Here is a 23,008-nt window from a genome sequence, read left to right as displayed (position 1 = left end):
TCTATGTAAGGTTTAAATCCAGACAGTTTGTGGTCAGGGACATATGGAAAATTCATCCTGATGCTCCTCAAACCACACATGCACACTGTGAGATGTTTGACATGTTACATTATTATGATGCCATTTTGCAGAGGAAAATCGAACTGTATGTAGGATGGACATGGTCCACAAGGATAGATGCATACTTCTGTTGCTCCATTGTGCCTTCTGTAAATAGGAATTCATCCAAGGATGCCACGAGAACATTTGCCAGACCATAAAGCTCCCCCCTTGTTTGCTATAAGATATTTCCATGCCATACACACCAATGGCAATCTCTGTCCAATTGACCATAAAATATGAGTCATTTGAAAGGCCAACTGTAGCCACTCAGTGGACATCCAATTGTGGTAATGGCACATAAATTCCAATTTTGACACTGATTAACAGCAGCTAGCATGAGTGTCCAAAGCAGGCATACACAGCACTGTTCACTGGACGCTCATTAAGGAGACGCTGTTGGTAGTCTCTTGGTTCATCTGGGCAGTAAGTTGTTTAGCAGTTGCATATATATTTGCCTCTACACATTTCCACAGCTGTCATTCGCCCCTGTCATTTACAGCCTGTGGTGCACCACAGCTGCCTCGGCTTGGCTTTGGAAAGCACCATTTTGCTATGCACAGTATACTCTAACCATGTGAACAGTTTACAAACTGAGCCATTTCGGAAATGCTTTCACACTTATTCCAAAATCCAATGATCATGTCTTTCTAAGTGTTAGATAAACCGCTCCATTTCCGCACTATGATAACTGCACTGTTTTCTACGTGTCCCAACATGCTTTGTATACCCTCCACTACTACTGCTGCTACCTGTTGTCTGTGAATAGTTATTGCACATTGACATCGAACATAGGTGGTGGTTGTGGGGTCCTGCCCACTCTTCTCTTATTGGGAGCCAAAGGATGCTGCATTCTCGGAGAGCTAACAACAATTTAAGCAAAACACATTAATAGTTTTTTATGATAATAAAGAAGGTTGACAATAGTTAACTTTGGATATACAGTGAGTTGTTGTAAGCAATGGGCGACACGCAAACATTCAGTGTCATTTGCTATATGCAGTGTTCATGCAAGTTCGTGGATCTCTAATAATGGCTTTTGTGGTGCTCTAGTCTAAGGCGTGGTTTCTACTAGTGTCTGTCTTCTACTCTCCACCGAGGCTAGTAGGAGTGGCACTTATATTCTCCCCATATAGAGGCCGCTCCTGTCGTGGTGCAGTCCTAGTTAGTGGGCTATTGGCTGATGCCATCTCACAGCCTTCTTGTGCCTGTGTTTGTTGTTATAATCGAACAGTGGTCACATTAATTTAATTGGGCCGTGTATTTTGGATGAAGGAAGAGAACAGACACAGCATTCAGTAAATGTGGAGTAAGCTGAAATGCCAAAGTAAGAATTCCATCAGATCCAAATGACATAGAAACAAGCATCTTCCAAGGAGGCACTGTGTATAACATAAGAAGAAATTAAGTACTATGAAGAGAGTTGAATGAAATGGATAATAAATATTCTTTGAGACTGTTGGCGACCTCAAAGACTATGCTATTCACATCAGCAAGTAGGAACTGGACAGCAACCATTAGCAAAAGGAAGACAGACCCAAGGCAAGACTGCTAAAGACATGCTACCAGCAAAGAGATGTACAAGAAGAAATTGCTGCTGTGAAGACATAGTATGCAAACTGGTAGGCAACATGGTTATGTAAAAGAACTCCTTGTACAACATTTATTTATTCTGTATGTCGTATAGGCCTAAACATCTATCTCAGGCTGCAGTAATCCTAGTCAGTTTAAGTCATGAAATTATGACACAGAATTGTTGGGCAGTGCTTGCCTATATGAGAAATTACAGTACTGCTGATAGACACATGTACAGTACGTACGCCATACTAGCATTTGGAACTAATAGTTCCTTTCTCAAGAATAGAAGGGGGGTAGGTTGGGGAAAAATAAAAAGAAAGGCCAGTTCATTCAGACCCCAGGATGAGAGCAACCTCACCTGTCAACAAACTGTTAGATCTATACGCATTTACGAAGGCAGCAGCTTACTGCTTAAAGAAAGGAAACCAAAAAGAAGTTGAGGACGTCTTTGGGAAGTTTAAAGCTGAGATTTATAAATTACATGACCATAATGCAGATAAACTTCAACAATTACGGGAAGGACTTATTACTGTAGATCTAAAATCAAACTGTAACTGGACTAAAGTGGTGTAGAATGAATACACTGAAAAGAAAATATTATATATTTGCAATGAAGCTGCAAAGCCAATTAATGAGTGTTTCTATTTAGAAAAGCTGAAGACAGGGATTAGCTGGGTGACGAAAGAAGTCAGAAGATTAAAATGTCTTGCAGTACTTTTGGTTAACTAAATAGCTTCCAAAACTAAGCTTACACTATGTCTGAAACACAAAGTAATCATTGTTAATTAACAGTTTTGACTAATAGTAATTAAGAAAACCTTTCTGTAACTGAGTGTTGCTCAGTGAGCATTGGAGATATCCATGTCAGGAATTATTAGGAGCAACGGGAAAGCAAACAAATGGATCTTGAACAGACTAGAATGGAAGACAGTTATGACTATAATGGAGATTGGTGAAGCCAGGTGAATGGATGGCAGATGGATAGAGGATATTTTTTTGCTGGATTCCAAAAAGCGATAAAAATGACATTTTGTTCATTCATTCTTAAACCTATTGTATTGTATACATTCCTTAAAGAAGGAGAAGAGCCTTCAGGAATGTGTAAGGAGTCAAGATATACATTAATTGGCAGAATTAGCCATTGCACACTTCTGTAAAGTGTACTAACAACCAGTTTCACTTATTGCTGATCTAGTCACTTTGATAAGTGTGGGAATTAACTCTTAATTACTCTTTAAGATTGAAAAGCAGCTACTTAAAAAAGAGGCCACAGTTCTTCGTCTTTCACTACTCAGCTGCTATTGTTATCTAAAGTTTCACACCAAGCTGTCAGCTGTCTATATATGGGTAAAATTAAAGCCTGTTTAATGCGAAAAATACTGTGATGTAAAAATAATTGCAACACCAAAAATTGATTAATGTAGAGTAGTGAAATTTCAGGAATACATTTGTCAAGGTAACATATCTACATTATTAACATTGCAAGAGCACAGGTTAATGTAAGTGTGAGATAAGCCATATCCAATTGAAATGCCAGTATGTTAATATCTGGTGTAACTGCTAGAATGTTGAATGCAAACATACAAATGTGCATGCGTTGTGTTGTACAGATGCCAGATGTCAGGTTTTGGGATGGAGTTCAATGTCTGTTGCACGTGGTTGGTGGATGATGCTGGATTTGTCATCCAATGATGTCCTATATATACTCAATTGAAGACAAATGTGGTGATCAAGAAGGCCAAGGAATCGTGTCGAGACTCTATAGAGCACGTGGGCGAGTGTTACCCTGTTGGAAAACACCCCTTGGAATGCTGTTCATGAATGGTAGCACTATGTCGAATCACCAGATTGACATACAGATTTACAGTGCAGCTGCCTTAAAAAAAATGCAGGATGCATGGGATAGCCGCAAGAGTGCTCCTGCTGTCATACGAAATCACACCCCAGACAATAATTCCAAGTGTAGGTCCGGTGTGTCTACCATTCCGACAGGTTGGTTGCATGTCCACAACTGGCCTCTTGTCTGCAGCTCGTGGTCTCGCGGTCGCATTCTTGCTTCCCGAGCATGGGGTCCCAGGTTTGATTCCTGATGGGGACAGGGATTTTCACCTGGCTCAAGATGACTGAGTGTTTGTGTTGTCCTCATCATTTCATCATCATTCATGAAAGTGCCGAGATTGGACTGAATGGAGGTTAGGAATTTGTACGGGCACTGATAAACGCGCAGTTGAGTGTCCCACAAACCAATCATAATCATCATCATCATCATCATCATCAACTGGCCTCCTCCTAATCAACACACGGCCATCACAGGCACCGAGGCAGAACCAGCTTTCGTCAGAAAACACAACATACCTCCATCCTGCCCTCCAATGAGCTCGCACTTGACATCACTGAAGTTGCAAAATAGTGGTGGTTTGGGGTCAATGGAATTCACTGTACAGGGCGTCTGGCTCGGAGCTGTCCTTGAAGTAACCGGTTTGCAACAGTTTTGTGTCACTGTGGTGTCAACTGCTGCTCAGATTGCTGCTGCAGATGCAGTATGCCGCACCAGTGCCATATGCCAAACACAGTGGTCTTTCCTTTTGGTAGCGCCATGTCTTGCAACTGTACATTCTAGTGACCATTGCTGCAAGTAATAATGTACAGTGGCTACATTCCTGACAAGTTTTTCTACAATATCACAGAAGGAATCCAGCTTCTTGTAGTCCAATTACACAACCTTCTTCAAACCCTGTGAGATGTGGTCAATGGGGTCTTTGTTGCCTTAAAAGCATTCGTGACCAACATCAATTCACCACGTCCAAAACTTATTTAATGCAAACCTGATTTGCTTCCTCATATTGGCACTACACGCACCATTCTTCTGCAACTGGTGTGAAAATTGAGTAGATATCATCTTTCAGATGTAGAAACACACCTTCATGGTGTTGGCAATGTAGCATTAACTGAAACTCTCATTCCCAAATTCAACCATTCTGGTAACATGCAGAAGGATTGGGCAAATAGGTACTCTTTTACTCAAATAAAGTAGAAGCACCTAATGGAAGGTGGCCAGATGACATTAGGAAACATGCAACTAATTCTGTAGGAGGTCTTCATCAAGTAACAGATGTCAAATGTTTATGGTTTTTGTAGTCATTAGAATAGTTTTTATTATTTGTGATAGTGGTTTTTTTAGTAACAACAACAACAACAACGACAATATAATAACAATAAAACCAGGTCCATGGGCCAGACACAAATGAAACTGCATACACAGTAAATCACCAGCTATACATTGCTAGAATTGAAACTGCTTCAGTGAAAAGACTAGAAAAACACCTTGGAAATATAGTCATTCAGACGCCTGACCACACATATGCTCCTGAACATGAAACATTCTAGTCAATCACAGAAGCATAGCTGACACACAATAATTAATTTTCATGTTTCATTTACTGTATTTGCAATAACTTTCTATGATGTAGAATGTAATTGGCTTACAAAAGTGAATGTGTGGTAAAATTCTTATTATTTACATAATTGGTTGTAAGCTACATTCACATATTGCATAATTTGGGTTTAATGAAAGGTGCACAGTCTGTGTCATAGTCTTCCCACCAATTCCAGCTTTTCTGAATTGCACAGGTGGGAACTCTCCCTGCAGCATGCCCTTCATCCCCATAATCTTCTTGCTACAACCTTCACTTGTCCCTGTCCTCTTCCTTAGTCCCACTCCAGTATTATACAAGCCTTCTATCCCACAAACACACCGTCACATTTGGACCTATCACCAAGAGACAACAGTGACCATGTATGTGTGTGTTCTATACCTGATGAAGGACCTAGTCCAATGGATGAATAACAACTAGGAGTCTTTTTTTCATTCTGTCCGTCTGCCACTCAGTGTCTCCTGTATGTGGTGTGTAGCATCTGCCCATTCTTAATATTGTTATTCCATACCATGTTTTTCATTGTTTAATCTTTAAACACACACACACACACACACACACACACACACACACACACACACACAGAGAGAGAGAGAGAGAGAGAGAGAGAGAGAGAGAGAGAGAGAGAGAGAGACTGTACAATGTTTGTTTGTTTGTTTGTTTTTCTTTTCTTGTGTGTGTGTGTGTGTGTGTGTGTGTGTGTGTGTGTGTGTGTGTGTGGAGAAGGAAAGTCAAGGTTCGAGAGAAAGTTTTTACATTGTGTGAGCTGTATTGAGTGAGTTGTGTTGAATAAGAAAATACCTGGAGGATAGAGTCACTGGTCTGGGTGCTGAAGTGGAATTGGGTGTAAACAGGAGAGTGGGTAAAGGCAGATGAAGGGTAGGGATTAGCAGATATTAAGATGAGGGTGTTCTTGGAGTGATAGATATGTGCGAGAAGAGTTCCCACTTTGCAATTCAGAAAAATTGTTGTTGGGGAGAGACTTAAAATATTATTGCTTGTAATGCATCTGCTGAAGTCAGTGACATTATTTCCAGAATGAATCTTTCATTCTGCAGCTTGGTCTGTTTGGTTGTGGTCATTTGTCTACTTGGATAATTTGTGCTCTGATCGGTGTAGAACACTGGGCTGTGGTTGCAGTAAATTTGGCATTTTATGTAACTGATTTTGAGGGTGGCTTTACCTTTGCTAGGGATAGGAAATGCACTCTCTCTTCCATGGGAATAAGACCTGTTCAGCAAAAGACTAGGAACAGTGAGGCTGCATGGGGCTTAGATATGGACAAGGATATTGCATAGTTTGGTTCAGCGGTGTAATACCCTGAGATGTATGGACAAAGTTTGTGGGGAAATATTCACAATGGGGTGTAATCAGAATTCTGGAGCAGTATCTTATTTAGTCATTCCAGTTTTGGATGATATTGAGTGATGAAGAGGCATACTTTTGTGCTTGGCCAGTAGAAGTACGGCCATAGGCCATAGATGATCTGTTTCTTGACAAGATTGGGAAGGTAATTTTGTCTTCAAAGTTCTTGGGAAGACCTAACCATACTTGCCACTTCGAGTACCTTCCCCATAGGTGGCTGTCCTGCATTGGAGAGACATTTTTATGTGGGATTGACAATAGCAGTGAAAGTGGTTAATAGGTTTGATCAGAACATCTTCATTTGGATTTCCTATCAATGCAAAGAGACAAAAAAGGGGGAAGAGCAGATTTCCATTTTTCTACTTATTTTATCTTAGAACTGTTGCCTTCTTCATTAATACATTGTTGGAAACTGTCTATGGCATTTATTTTCCTGAAACATGGAACATTTTGTGAAAAGAATTTTTATGCCACACACTATAGTTTAATGTAAATGAATAAATAAACCACATAGTTTTCAATATGCTGCATAGTGTGACGAAAGTCTAAACATTCTAGTGGGAAAAATGTGATTGTATTCTGAATGGAATGTAACAACATGAGAGAAGGAAAGTTGCTACTCACCATATAGCGGAGATGCTGAGCCACGATAGGCACAATATCTTTTTATTGTGCGTATCGCGACTCAGCATCTCCGCTATATGGTGAGTAGGAACTTTCCTTCTCTCGTATTGTTGACTGTATTCTGAAATGCATTTCTGATTGTAAACTTTTTTCTCCTTTAGGTTTTATGGTTCTTGACGGCTGCACTTCATTTCATCTATGAATTAGAATTAGAAACTGTTACTCCATTTCATTTGAATTAAAATTTGAATCACATTTACACTTTCATTGCAGGTCTCAAGTGCCTTGCAGACTACTTGTAGTAGTCACCTTCTTTCACCATTTCAGCATTTTTAATATGCATAAGATATTTTTCATTACTCAGAAATGATAAATGTTGAAAACTGTGTTTTAAACTACCATTTAAGTACTGCTCAATGCTTTTAACTATGTGATATTTGTCTTCATAGATTGCAATAATTCTGCTTGAAAAACCAGTACATGCTACCCTTTATTGTGTTGCCAAATACAAGATGTAATTGTTTTAGGTTCTGGTGTTATAAAGCAGTTTTATTGCTCTAAGTTGAATATTGTGGTATGTTGTTGTTGTTGTTGTTATTGGTGGTGGTCGTGGTGGTGGTGCAACACTCATCATTTCTTTAAATTGTTACATAATTTCGCAAGTTTTGCTGCCTGTGTTCTGTCCTAAGATGATGTTGTTGTGGTCTTCAGTCCAGAGACTGTTTTGATGCAGCTGTCCATGCTACTCTGTCCTGTGCAAGCCTCTTCATCTCTGAGTAACTACTGCAATCTACATCCTTCTGAATCTGCTTACTGTACTCATCTCTTGGTCTCCCTCTATGATTTTTACGCCCCATGCTTCCCTATAGTAATAAATTTGTGATCCCTTAGTGCCTCAGAATGTTTCCTACCAGGTGATCCCTTCTTCTAGTCAGGTTGTGCCACAGTTTTTTCTCCCCAGTTGTATTCAGTACCTCCTCAATAGTTATGTGGTCTACCCATTTAATCTTCGACATGTTTTGTAGCACCACATTTCAAGAGCTTCTATTCTCTTCTTGTCAAACTATTTATTATCTATGTTTCACTTCCGTACATGACTACACTCCATATAAATACTTTCAGAAAAGGCTTCCTGACATGTAAATCTATACTAGACGTTAACAGATTTCTCTTTTTCGTCAGAAACACTTTTCTTGTCATTACTATCCTACATTTTATATCGTCTGTACTTTGACAATCATAATTTATTTTGCTGCCCAAATGGTGGAACTCATCTACTACTTGAAGTGTCTCATTTCCTAATCTAATTCCCTCATCACCACCTGATTTAATTCGACTATGTTCCGTTATCCTTGTTGTGGTTTTGTTGCTGCACATCTTATGCCCTCTTTTTCAAGACACTATCCATTCTGTTCAGCTGCTCTTCCAATCCTTTGCTGTCTCTGACAGAATTACAATGTAATCGACAAACTTCAAAATTCTTATTTCTTCTCCCTGGACTTTAATTCCTTCTCTAATTTTTTCTCTTGTTTCCTTTACAGCTTGCTCATTATACAGATTAAATAACATCAGGGGTAGGCTACAATCCTGTCTTACTCCCTTCTCAACCACTGCTTCCATTTCGTGACCCTCAACTCTTGTAAAGGCCACCTTGTTTCTGTACAAGTTGTAAGTAACCTTTTGCTCCCTGTATTTTATCCCTGCCATCTTTAGAATTTGAAAGAGAATATTTCAGTCGACATTGTCAAAAGCTTTTTCTAAATCTACAAATGCTATAACCATTGGTTTGCCTTTCCTTTACCTAACTTCTAAGATAAGTCGTAGGGTCAGTGTTGTCTTGCATGTTCATATATTTCTCCAGAATCCAAACTGATGTTCTCCGAGATCAGCTTCTACCACTTTTTCCATTCTTCTGTAAAGAATTTGCGTTAGTGTTTTGCAATTGTGACTTATTAAACAGATAGTTAAGAAATTTTCACATCTGTCAGCACCTGCTTTCTTTGGAACTGGAACTATTATATTCTTCTTGAAGTCTGAAGGTATTTTGCCTGTCTTATATGTCTTGCTTAACTTTAATGATTTTAATTTCTCATTTGTTATTCCACATTTATGTTAACAAAACTGCATGAATTATGTGAGAAGGGGTAAAAATTTTGAGGGACACAAATTGCTATAAGTTGGCATTACAATGTTATATTGAATGGACACTTGGCAGAGTTCATGCCACCCTTTTACAGATACAAAGATATTATGTCTTCACCTTGCGTAAACATAATTGGTTGAAATATTTTTTGTACATTTGTTATAGTTTTTTTCTTCTGTCACACATTTAGCAAAGTAATAAATACTGTGCTAATAGAATAGAGCTGCTTCAAGAGTTTATATATTTAATGTGAATTGTTTGAATTCTAACAGGCTGGAGGGTGGAGAACTGTCCTCTCTCCTAGAATCTCGTGGTCATTTGGAGGAAACTGAATCAGCTTATTGTGCTCATCAAATACTACTTGCATTACAACACATGCACAGTCAAAATATCGCTCATCTTGACCTCAAGGTATGTGAGAAATAGCAATACTTCCAAAGCACTGTCATAAAATTTTGGTTTGAATTATTTCTAACATGAAATCATCAAGGTTAGTAAGTTTATATGAAGTATGGTCCTTCATTTTCAGTGTTTAAGACATAGTCTCACATACAAACTGCGTGGACAGAGATCCCCCACGTAGCTTTACTGACCTAGAATTATGCCTATGACACCTCATAACATACCTTCTTTTATTGTTTTCCTACTATTAATGGAATTGATGAACATTTATTAAAGTACACAACACTGCACGAGTTGATTTTTGATCTCTTCATGTTTATTGACGCTCGAAGTTATCTTTTATATGATCAGCTTTGTAACCTGCAACAGCCTCAGTAGTTGACATAGAACAGCAATGAAACAATGAAACATAGATTGTTTTCGTAATGATTGCTAGCTTTTGACTGAATGAAAAGTACATACTGTTTACATTATAAAATGGATTCACAAATTGTAAATATATTTTAACATCAGTTGTACATTTTATTAGCGACACATGAAAATTTGTGCCAGACCACTTGAACCTCAGTTTCCTGCTTTTTGCGAGAGGTTGCCTTTACCACTTCGGCTGCCCATGTATGCCTCCCACACTGACTCAGAATTCCATGTGTCATGTTGTCCATATCCCCTATGCTCTACTTTGTGATTCCCACACAGGGAGAGAGAAAGTTTTTTGTCATCATCATTTTAGCCTGTCGAGGCATCTGTACCACTGATTTCCACAATGTCTGTGTTTACACAGTGCCTGTATGTTATGTTACAGTGTTCATGCATGTCTGAAGAAACGGACACTGTTTGATAATTCACAGTTGTTGTAAATTTTACGAAATGGATTTACAAATAGTGAATATGTTTTGATGCCAATTGTACATTTTATTAGTGACAAAGTTATGCCAGACCGGGAGCTGTATATGGATAGCCAGGGTGGTTAAGGTGACTGCTCGTGATAAGCAGGAAATCCGGGTTTGTGTCGCAGTCCAGCACAAATTTTCGTGCGTCACTAATATGTACAGCTGACGTCAAAATGTACTCGCAGTTTGTGAATCCATTTTGTAAGATTTACAACAGCTGTGAATCATTAAGCTGTGTCTGTTCCTTCATGATGTGGTGGCTTGTGTGCCTTGGTGATACAGTTGCCATACTGTGGATGAAGGTGTAACTGCAATGGAGGGGTACCCATGGAGAAGCTTGACGAATGGGTGGTTCCTGAAGAGGGACAGCAGCGTTTTCACTAATTACAATTGCAGTAGTCTGCATGATTGACTGATCTGGTCCTGTAAGATAAATGAACACAGCTTTGCTGTGCTGGTACTGCAAATGATTGAAAGTAAGGGGAAACTACAGCTGTTATTTCCCAGAGAGCGTACAGCTTTACTATATGGTTAAATGTTGCATAAAATATTTGGATTAGTGGGTGGGGCCACTCAGGAGGATGCCGTCATCACAGAAAGCAAAACCAGCATTACACAGGCTGGAGTGAGGAACGTTAGATCTCTTAATTGGGCAGATTAGTTAGCAAATATAATTATGAGATTATTCAGATAGTTGAAGAGGGACAGGAAAATTTAATTGTGGTGGGGGGCTGGAATTCGATAGTAGGAAAAGGAAGAGAAGGAAGAACGTGGTCTAGAAGAAAGGAATGAAAGAGGAAGCTGCCTGGTAGAATTCTGCACAGAGCATTATTTAATTATCACTAACACTTGATTTAATAATCATTAAAGAGGGTTGTATATGTGGAAGAGACCTTGAGACACTGGAAGTTTTCAGATTGATTATATAATGGTAAGACAGATACATAAGAATCAGATTTTAAGACGTAAGACATTTCAGGGGCAGATGTGGGCTCCAGCCACAATTTATTGGTTGTGAACAGGTAAAACTTAAGAAATAGCTAGAAGGTAAGAAATTAAGGAGATGGAACCCAGGTAAGTTGAAAAAACCAGAGGTTGCTGAGAGCTTTATAGGGAGCATTAGGCAACAAGTGACTGAAACAGGGGACAGAAATACAGTAAATGGCAAAGGGGTAACTTTGAGAAATAAAATAGTGAAGGCATCAGAGGATCAAATAGGTAAAAAGACAAGACCTAGTGGAAAGTGTGAGATATCACAGGAGATATTGAATTTAATTGACGAAATGAGAAATATAAAAGTGCAATAAATTAAGCAGGCAAAAGAGAATACAAATGTCTAAAAAATTAGATTGACAGTAACAGCAAAATGGCTAAGCAGGAATACTTAGAAGACAAATTCAAGTCTGTAGAAACATATATAACTAGGGGAAAGATACGAACTTCATAAAGAAAAATTAAAGAGACATATGGAGAAAAGAAAAACTGCTGTATGGAGATGAAGAGCTCAGATGGAAAATCAGTATTGAGCAAAGAAGAGAAATCTGAAAGGTGGAAGGGGGTACAGTATGTAGAGGGGTTACACAGTGGGGAGATATTATACTGCAAGAATAATTTAACAGATGCCTGACTAATCTAAGTCGATACCAGGCCATGGTGTAGACAGCATTCTGTCATAACTAGTGATATCCTTTAGAGAGCCAGACATGACAGAACTATTCCATCTAGTGTCTGAGATGATGAGACAGGCAAAATACCCTCTGACTAGGAGAAGAATGTAATAATTCCAGTTACAAAGAAAGCAGCTGCTGACAAGAGGTGTGAATATTACCAAACTGTCGGTTTAATAAATAACTGTTACAAAATGCTGACACAAATTATTTAAAGAAGAATGGAAAAACTGGTAGAAGCTGATCTCAGTGAAGATTGGTTGGGATTTTGGATAAGTGTAGGAACCTTCAAGGCATTACTGATGCTACAACTTCTTTAGAAGAAGGGTTAAAGAAAGGCAAACTTAAATTTATGGCATTTGTGGACTTTGAGAAAGATTTTGACACTATTATCTGGAATACACCCTTTGAAATTCTAAATGTAGATGGGGTAAAATACAGGGAGTGAGAGGCTATTTTCAACTTGGACACAAACGAGAAGGCAGTTATAAGAGGGGCACTGATGACCCCGACATTGAGCGCCCATAAGCCCCAACACACACACACACACACACACACACACACACACACACACAGTTATGAGTCGAGGGGCATGAAAGGAAAGCAGTGGTTGAGAATGTGTGAAAAAGAAAGCTGCGATCTTCTTTTTCCTCTCTTGTTTTGCCATCTGCCTCCTTAAATTCAATTTTTCACTTTTAACTAATTACCATTAACACACATAAGTACAATCTGCTTTGTCATAAAAGGGAAAGGTTGGCCCTCAGTTTTAAAGAATATAACACCATATCTTAATTTTGTGCTTAGTTTTGTGTATGTAATTAATTTCCTGATTTATTTTGACTATTCCTAGTTAATATCTTTCGTTATGGGGTGAAATCAATAATTGTTTCGTAACTTAAATTCTGTTATTGACTTATAAACAAATATAAGTTCTGTACTAATTATAAACATTTGGAAGACGAAACACTGGCATTCTTTAAGTATTTATTTGGCTCTATTCGAAAACATATTCCAGTTTTGTCAAAAGTATTGTTTGCATAACTATATCTGTTAACTTCATCATTTAAATAAATAATTTGCCTTAATCCTCATGGTAGAAGAAGTTGTTAAAAAGAACCAATTTTTCAATTTGTTAAGTTAATTTAATGAGTTAAGTTTTAATTGTAATTTCTGTAAATTAAACATCAAACAATGTATAGTTCCAGTACCTATTATTGTGATGATATATAAAGGCCCAATTTTTGGTCTCGAGACAGTCGGTCCACTGCCGATTTTCTGATGAAGAGTCTGTGCTGGTTAGAACAACTACTATGTATCAACTGAACAGTGGAATAAGTGTAACACAATTAGGCCATGTGTTAAAACAATAACAGTGTCTGCCCAATACATACTGTATTATTCTGCAAGAACTGTGAACTGTGTGGTTAGGTTTTTACCGCTCATAGATATTCAATAGTAAACTGTTGTACTAGTATGCTAATGTTTGTCTGCAACCTATTAATGGGGCTTATCAAAATTTGACAATAGTTAACTGGCCATATAACTGTGTAATATTGGGGATTGTGAACAGTGAAAGTAAAGACCTGTGAAACGCAACTGTGCAACTGTTGGCTACATCATTTACAGTAATCAGTGTTGAACTTTCAACCCCCATTTTTCAGCCAGTATAACAACGCAGTACATCGACACCGAGGACTAACAGTGAAGAAATAAAGCAGGTGATCGTCACAAAGGGAGTGAGACAGGGCTGTAGCCTGTTCCTGACATCATTCAATCTGTACATTGAGGAAGAAGTAAAAGAAACCAAAGAAAAATTTTAAGAGGTAATTAAAGTGCAGAGAGAAGAAATAAAAAGCTTAATTTTTGCCGACAACACTGTAAGGCCGTCAGTTACAGCAAAGGACTGGGGAGGAGCATTTGAACAGATTGAACAGTAAGTTGCAATGAGGCTATAAGATGAACATCAACAAAAACAGAATGATTGTCATGAAATGTAGTCAGATTAAAGCAGGTGATGCTGAGAGAATTAGATTTGGAAATGAGACACTTAAGGTAATACAGGAACTTTGCTGGTTGGCCAGTAAAATAACTGATGATGCACGAAGTAAATAGGATATAAATGTAGACTGGCAATAACAAGGAAAGTATTTCCAAGGAAGAGAAATTTGGTAACATCAAATGTAGATTTAAATGTTAGGAAGTCTTCTCGGAGATGCTCATCTGGTGTGCAGCCATGTATAGAAGTTGAAACATGGACAATAAACAGTCCAGATATAAAGAGTATAGAAGCTTAAATGTGGTGCTACAGAAGAACACTGAAGATTAGATGGGGAAAGGGCATAACTAATCTACATCTACATGGTTACTCTGCAGTTCACACTTAAGTGCCTGGCAGAGGGTTCATCGAACCATTTTCATACTACTTCTCTACCTTTCCACTCTCAAATGACACGTGGGAAAGAGGAGGTACTGAATAGAACGGGCTAGAAAAGAAACATGACATAACTTGGCTAAAAGAGGGGATAAGTTGATAGAACCCATCCTGAGACAGCAATGTATCACCAGTTTAGTGTTGGAGGGAAGTGTGGAGGGTAAAAATCATGGAGGGGGGGGGGGGGGGGGTAGAGATGAATACAGGAAGCGGGTTCAAAAGGAGTACTATGTTGCAGTACTTATTCATAGATGAAGATGTTTGCACAGGATAGAGTAGCTTGGAGAGCTACATCAAACCAGTCTTAGGAGTGAAGACCACAACAACAAACAAGATAAAATGAGCAGTGGCTTAAGGTTGTATAACTAATAGCTTCACAATTATGAAATGGCAGAAGTATCACTACTATTTTATAGGAGAGCAGTTCACTGTGAAAAAGGATTCCCTAAGTTTACTTAAAAATATCAAGGAAATGAAATATTCTGATTGGAATAATTTTAGTGAAATTATGCATTTTTGGAAACAGATTTTGGAAATAAACTGCCTGACACAAAAAATGAGCACCCTGAAGGGGAGAGGGAAATGAAATAAAACTTCACCATATGAGAAAGTATGTGTGTTATTTAAGTAATTATAAACTCAAGTCCAATAAACATCTAGTCCATGTATATCTTCAATTGATTTTTAGGATGACATGAGGAATTCTTCAAAGTCCCCACTGAACATTGTAGCACTGCATTCATCTCTGATGTGTTGGATGGTCTGCTTAGGCACACCACAGTCACAGGCTGGAGAAGACAGCAGCCCCCATTTGAAGAGTGGGTCAGCACATCTTCCATGGCCAGTTCTTAGTCAGTTCAGAGTTGACCAGATCTTGCGGGGCTGATCAAACCCAGGAACTGCCTCAGTAATACAAGACATTAGGTGGCAAGTTGTTGGAGCATTTTGGAGCCATTCTTTTCTCCAAAAGTTGATGTCAGTCCCAATGAGGCTGTTGAGAGCAAGAGGAGGATGTCTTCAACGAAACCTCTTGATACTCAGATCAGGTATATCGATGTGTACCGGTAGTTCAGGGTTTGCTTCGATCTTGCTGTATTCCCTGACCAAGGCTGGTTCTCGTCATATTTTTGGGGGTGGTATATGACTCAGAACAGGTAGCCATATGTTAGGTGTAGACCCAACAGTTCTTGAAATAATGCGCATGGTGTTGTGAAGTTCAACATTGATTTTGTTCGCATGGCTACTGTATAGCCATGCTGGTGCACAGTACTCCGCCGCAGAGTATACTAGGCTCAGCACAGACATCCTCAGAGTTGTTGCTGTTGATCTCGAGGTGGTTCCATAGAGTTTATGGATGAGGTTGTTTCTTGTTTTCACCTTGGCAGCTGCTTTTGTAAGGTGTGATTTAAATGACAAGATTCTGTCTTATGTGACCCCCTAAGTACTGTGGCTCCTTGATGTGGTTGAGGTGTGTGTCACCAAAGTGTACTTCCAGAGCTCTGTCGGTTTCTCTGTGATTGAGATGGGAGCAAGTTACCTCTGTCTTTGTGGCATTAGGTCTGAGACTCCATTTACAGAAGTATGCTGCCTGTGCAGACAGATTGAATGTCACGGTTTCTTCCATTGAATCAGAATCGGTGTGCTTTGTTGCAATGCCCCAGTCATCAGTGTAGCCAAATTTCCCACAAGCTGTTTCCGGCATGTCAGCAATGTATAGACTGAAAAGCAGTGGGGCTAATACTGAGCCTTGAGGTAAGCCATTTTGAAGGAATTCTGGCTCCTGACTTTGTTTCCCATGATGACTTGCAATCCTCTGTTACTAATCATATACCAATAAGGTTTGTTACTTTTTGACAGGGAATTATTTTCATCAGTTTATAGAGTAGGCCTTGCCTCCAGATGGTATCATAGGCTGCTGATAAGTCAATGAAGGCCACAGATGTTTTTAATTTCTTTTGGAATCCTGCTTCAATATGTGTTGTAAGGGCCAGGACTTGGTCTGCACAGCTTTGGTTGGGATGAAAGCCGGCTTGTTCGACTGGGATGGCCTTGAGTATTGTCTGACCAATCCTGCTAAGTAGTACTCATTCCAGAAGTTTATACACCATGCTAAGCAGTGCTGTGGGTAGTTTTGCGGAAGATTTCCCGGTTTACGTGACTTTAGGAGGGAGAATATCTTGACACATTTAAGTTCTTGTGGTATGTTTCCTGTCTGCAGTAGTGATGTGAAGAACTTTGCTAACCATATTTTCATATATTTGCCATACTCGATAAGAAACTCTGGGAGGATGTCATCTGAGCCGGGGGCTTTACCTGGTGTTGTGTCCTTTATTGCTGCCGAGATCTCTTCGGGAGTGATGTCGCATGAATATTTTGTGTCATCACTGGCTGTTGCTTTTAGCTTTCTAAGTTCACGTTTAATGCGTATTGTTGCCTTTCGGTGGTTTACCCCTTTAGATGTTTTAACAATGTGCAGAGCAATTTTGTTAGGTGTTGTGGGGTTTTCTTCTCGAGTGACACTGCTGGCTCCTAGTTTTCAAAGCAGGAACCTTGCTTTTCTGATGGATACTTTAAAGTCCATAGCCCGAGTAGTTTCCATCCACTTCTGTCGTGCAGTATCAAGGCTGTGTATGAGTTTATCTGCTGTTTCTCTGTCACCACTGCTTTGGTAGTCATTATACAGTTCCTCACATTTCTCATCCCAGCCTGGAAGGTATTCTTTTCAGTATCCCCTAGGTATATGCTTTTTTGTTGTTCTGATGACTGCTCCCACAAATCTTTTATAGCTATCAGCAGATGGATGGATCCATCCCAGGCATTTATCGAGGTCTTCAGAGTAAGGTTTCCAACCTGCTTTTTGTAGGTTCCATCTAGGTCGAGGAGCTAAGGTTATCAATGGAATACTTGTGCCGATTTCTACTAAGACTGGATGGTGTTGACTATGAGGGGAATCTGGCAAAACATTTTGCCTTGTGTTGACCAGCTGGTGATTTTCGTCAGCTGTGACAAAGCATAGGTCTGGGTCATACTCACGTTTCCAAGCTGCTGATCTAAAGCAACCGTGATCTTTAGCATCGAAAATGAGGTGGATGTTGTTTTCTTCTGTCCAGTTTGCTAAGGCTCCACCATTTGTATCGGTTGTTCTGTATCGCCATTGCTTGTGGTGGCTGTTGAAGTCTCCCACAAAAACCATGGGATGGTGGTGTGATTAGAGAATATCTGCTGGCCATGCAGATCCTGGTGGTTTTTAGATGTTACTTATGGCCAGTTCACCAATTTTGATTATCACAGAGTAGATTTTGTCATTTGTGGAAGTGGATATCAGGCGACTGTTCTCTGTGTTATCTGTGTGGGTTTCCTGTAGGGCAACCACATCAATTTTGTGGTTAGTCAATAACTTTTGAAGAATTTGGCATTTAGGGAAGGGCATTTAGGGAAGGGTGTCATAAAAGTGTTGTATCCCCTCCTGAGGCAAGAGGATGTACAACTGTTGTAACTAGCCATTTCTATTGTTGATGGTGGCTCTGGGATGGAGGTGATGTTCTGGTCCCATATGCACTATCGGAGAGAGATTTGGAGATCTTGTTGACCACTGGAGTACCTCAACTTTACACAGACAGTTCATAGAGACGTGCTATGTGTGGACAAGCATTGTCCTGTTGAGAAATGGCACTGCAGTAGGGTCACTTGAAGATGCTAACATACTGTTATGCTATCAGAGTTCCATCAGTCACAACTATGATCTGAATTCATATTCTGTGGCTCCCCACACCATGTTGCAAGAAATAATACCACTGTGACCCTCCAAAACATTGGAAGTATGGGACATCTCCTCAAGTCGCTACCATACTTGCTGATGATAGTCATGTGGGAACCACACTTCATCATTAAACACAACGTGAAATCGTTAATAAGCAGACCTCTCCAGATGCAGCTGTTTGCATTGTGGTGCTAATGAATTGGGATAGTAGTTCCCTAGTCCCACTGTTAATCTCTGACTAATGATATGAAATGACACAGAATGCTGCAGGGAGTTACTTGTTCTTGGATGCCAGGCATAGACGTGAATGGTTTATGATGTGCTTGATGCTCAGTATGGTGATCCTCTCTTGTGGTGGTCAGACGTGGTTGACTGAAACCTTGACGAGTACATCTGCACTCGTGTGCCCATGCAGTCCAACATTGGGCGACTGTCACATCCAAATGCCCCACTAATCTGGATATTGCATAATTTGATAGCTGTCCAAATGAAGATGCACAATAAGGTGAAACTCTTGTCAGGTGCTGATAACACTATCTAACATGAGTATGCAGAATTTCCCCAAGATCTGATGCTGTTCATGTCCCTTGTATATCCTACCAGGCCTGGTAACAACACTAGTGCATTCTGGAGGCTGTTGTATCTGTCGCAGAGCATTGCAACTCTAACCATTTACGTACCTACTGATGTTGTGTACAAGTATGAAATGAAGTTACACAGTCTTCTGGGTGCTTAGTTTTTTTTTCTCTCCAGCCAGTGTAATTACATATTAAGATGGTAACATTATAGAACACGAAAATTTTAAATGTGCATAGCTTCTGAAATATGAAGTTTTTGGAAAATATTAGTTTGTTGGAAAGAGTGAATGAGGGCTTTCACCTTCTCATGATCTGCATGCATATTCAATGACAAATATTTGTTTAAATAAAATATTTTGAGTCAAAATAACTACAGTATGTTGCAGCTATCAGTGATGGGAAAATTATACAGTGAATAATAACATTTTATGAGACCTTGCTTGAATAAGAAATTGAATATTTAGTGTAACTATTATATATTTACAAGACATGGAAAAAACATTATTGGCATCAGAAGTAGTGTAGGAGCAAGTAGTATAGCCCCACTATTCTCTTTTACAACTAGGAACACATGATTCTGTGTCATGGGCAACTTCATCTCAGAGCATAGTCAGTCCTGAGTGCAAAATCATGTACAGTTTTGGAATAACAATCGTACATGTATTGTTATGTACTTTATCTATTGTACAAAGTTCATATCAGTCACATATATCCTGCTTGTTGTTGCACTTTCCATAAAATAGGTTTATATTACACTATTCATAACATTTATATTTGTAACTTATCTTTTAGTTGCGAGTGTTAGTTTACAGAGAATATGATGTTTATTTAAGAAGCAGGTAAATTACTTTTTGTTTCACTGATATTTGTTTATTGCTACTATGCTTTTGACTTATGAGGTCATCATTAGGGAGCAACTGACCAGGGTCCACAAAGTCACTAGCATACAAAAAAACAAACCTTGAAAACTGAAGATATAAATTAACTGCATGGAATATTTAGCCATGAAATTGTTTAGCAAATGTAAAATCGAGTACTCATCAATCACGAAGTGTGCCATATATGTTAAGACAGTTAGCGGCTTTTATTTACTCTGCTGTGGTACAATAGCATAGAGAAATAATTTGGAAGTGGACAAATTACAGTGTAAATGGTGGGCACTATACCTGTGACACATTTCAGTGCTAAAAACACATGGATTCTAATACAACTTAAATATTGACACAGAATTTTTGCTATGATTTTGTGCACTATGTGGACACAAGTAACTATATACTGTGCTGGATGATGGTACGGATAAAAGAGTATTAAATTATGGTTTACAGAATTAATGACACATAAATGGTACAAAATGAATGAAGACTGTATGAGTTTAGTATGCTATCTGGAGGGAGAGTCCAAAACGTATAAATTCTGTTGTGAATATGCAACATTGAAGTTGAGATCCAGCTTTATGCATGTGACTGATTTACTGAATCATGTAAAACTTGGGAGTGAGGATGTGGTCAGCAGTATCTGATCAATTAGAACCAAGAGAAGGTTTTATGCTAAAAGCTTATTTGTTACAAATATTTTCTTTCCTGTGTTGTCTAATGTAGAACATATGAGTTTCCTAACACTTGAAGTCAGTAAGAAAATGACACAAAACTCTCACCTGATTCATAATGATCAATTTATAACTGAGCACATACCCACTCTTCAGCTTGACATGACCTAATAAACCAGTCACCCACTCATGACTTCAAGTACACTGGTCTATATTCATCCCCACATACCACAAACTGATACTACAAAGTTGTGTCATTTAGGTTTTGTTTTGTTTTCCAGTCAGTCTCTCATCATATTATTATGTGCTTATTGTGACTTTGCTCATTTTGGAATGTCCAGACTTTCTTTTCTAGAATTCAATCTTCATACATTTTGTAGATCTACTGTAACTAGTGGTTATCATCCTTTATGATCCTTCATATATACCTGGTACCATGATGTAAGTGTCTTTTATGCCTTACATTGTTTTCTCTGCAAACCTTTGTCTTGAGGTACCTGTTAGCCCACAGTATTGCACTATCAGACAAATTTAGCTACACACTGCCTTATTTACTTGTTATTGCCAAAAACATATCCATGTTAATGTCATATCTTTCATCTCATCCCTGACACTTAATGTAAACAATGCACATCTTTGTTTTGTAGCATCATTGTAAGGTGTCAGTGTATTTGAACATGTGAAGTCATTGTGTAATCAAAGTGTTCAATGGAAAACTGATGATGGTAATCCACCTTTGATGCTGTGTTTTTGTAATTGTGTTTGTAACACTGGGATATGTTTATCATGATGACAATGTGTGTTACATGTAAAATAATGAAAATGTAAGCAGTTCAAAGCAATGAGGACACAGTCACTGTAAGTACTTGTGCTACAAGCTCTAATGCAATTTCCAGCTTGTATTTATCTTTATTTCCTTCTGAATATTTCTCAGTTAAAATATTTTCTCTCTAGAGCACAATGGCATGCAAAGCACCCAACATCTGACTAACAGTTCATCCTGTAATGCAGCTCTCTGATGATGAACAGAAGTTCAAAACCGGCAATGGCAAGGAGCAATAAAACATGTTAAACAAAAATGTTCTCAAAATTATTGTTTGGTGTCTGTTTCTATAACGTATCATATATTTCAAGCTCAATTGATTTATGTAGGTGGATGGCCAACTCAACAGATCTACTGCCATCTCTGCGTAAGGGTTAGTTTTCCCTAAAGTGAGGTGTCACAGGATGTGGGTACTGCGATGTTTGCGTATGTCTGGTTAAGGGTAACCATTAATATGCGCTCATCTGGAGATACATTCGGCCTAAGTCGAATGAAGGGTAGCAGTTTGAAGAGCAGAGGAAAAAAAAGTGCTAAGGCAAGAGCCAAGGGAAAAAAACCTCTGCGATAGTTAGGTCGGGTGGTAAGAGCAGTAACAGATGTCTTGCTGCATGCGATAGGTCATGCAAAGCTAGGATTTGTTTGTAGTGGGTATCATGCATGTCGATACCTTTGATGTTGTGCGGTGGTGTTGCTCGGCGGCTGCCGTTGGGTGCCAGTATTGAGCTCTCGTTAGCAACCTGTAACAGTTAAGTTTATTATCGTTTTTGTGTCCAATAGGTCATATATTGGATGCACAGTGTAGGGTGATGTTGGTGAATTGTTTGTGCGTCAGTGGGCGAGTTGTCTGTGTCCCTGCTGTGGCCTGTTGGTTGGCTCCAATAGCAGCTGGTAATTACCAGTCAGTGTTGCTGATATTCAGGGGCTTGCCGACATTTGTCGCTTGTTAGTGTATGTTAGCTTACCTTAGGTGGCTATGCACTAGCTAGTAGTGTCTTTGGCTGCTTGTGCTTCCACCTATGGTTGTGATCGTAGTTTCCCAGAGTGAGAATGAAAGGATTGTTCGAGTGTCTCGAGTTCCTGTATAGTCATGTGGCAAGTTTTTTGAATACTTCCTTGATGGTTCCGAGGCGGTATTCTCAGTGCAGAACCACGGTGCGTGTGTAGTGTGGAGCGTTGCTAATTATTCGTAGCACTTTGTTCTGTATGATCTGCAGGCAGCGCAGTCGTGTAGGAGCTGCATATCCCCAGACGAGAGCTGCGTATGTCATCAGAGATCTAATCAGTGTCATGTATATGGACCTTGACACCCTCCTATTCAGTGTGCTTTCTCTGTTGAGCATTGGGTAGAGCTGTTTGAGCCTCGTGTGTGCTCTGTTGGCAACATACTCGATGTGGTCCCCCCATGTAAGTTTCCGGTCCAGCCAGACACCTAGGTATCTGACTTTCTCTCAGAAACGTATTGGGCGTGTATGTATTGTTATCGGTCTGCTGTGTTGATGTTTGCGCAGTAGTTTCAGTCTGTGTGTAAACAGAACTGCTTCGCACTTGTCGACGTTTACTTTAATATGCCATCACTCCAACCAAGGCTCGGCTGTTCTGAGTGCTGTCTGTATTCGTGAATTAATGTTCGACGGTTTCCAATCTTGCGCAAGGATGGTGGTGTCATCC

The 23,008-nt window shown here is 39.2% G+C and overlaps 1 protein-coding gene across 1 annotated transcript in view; it reads left to right on the top strand.

Moving 5' to 3' along the window:
- Positions 1–23,008, top strand: part of LOC124788907 (death-associated protein kinase 3-like) — a 96,386-nt gene that overhangs the window by 18,442 nt on the left and 54,936 nt on the right. The window contains exon 4 of the mRNA XM_047256190.1: positions 9,516–9,654. Within this exon, the coding sequence (XP_047112146.1) occupies positions 9,516–9,654 (139 nt within the window). The remainder of the gene's footprint in view (positions 1–9,515; positions 9,655–23,008) is intronic.

The sequence above is a fragment of the Schistocerca piceifrons genome, chromosome 3 (assembly GCF_021461385.2).
Source record: "Schistocerca piceifrons isolate TAMUIC-IGC-003096 chromosome 3, iqSchPice1.1, whole genome shotgun sequence".
Classification (NCBI taxonomy): domain Eukaryota; kingdom Metazoa; phylum Arthropoda; class Insecta; order Orthoptera; family Acrididae; genus Schistocerca; species Schistocerca piceifrons.
This window is presented reverse-complemented; position numbering and strand designations above follow the sequence as displayed.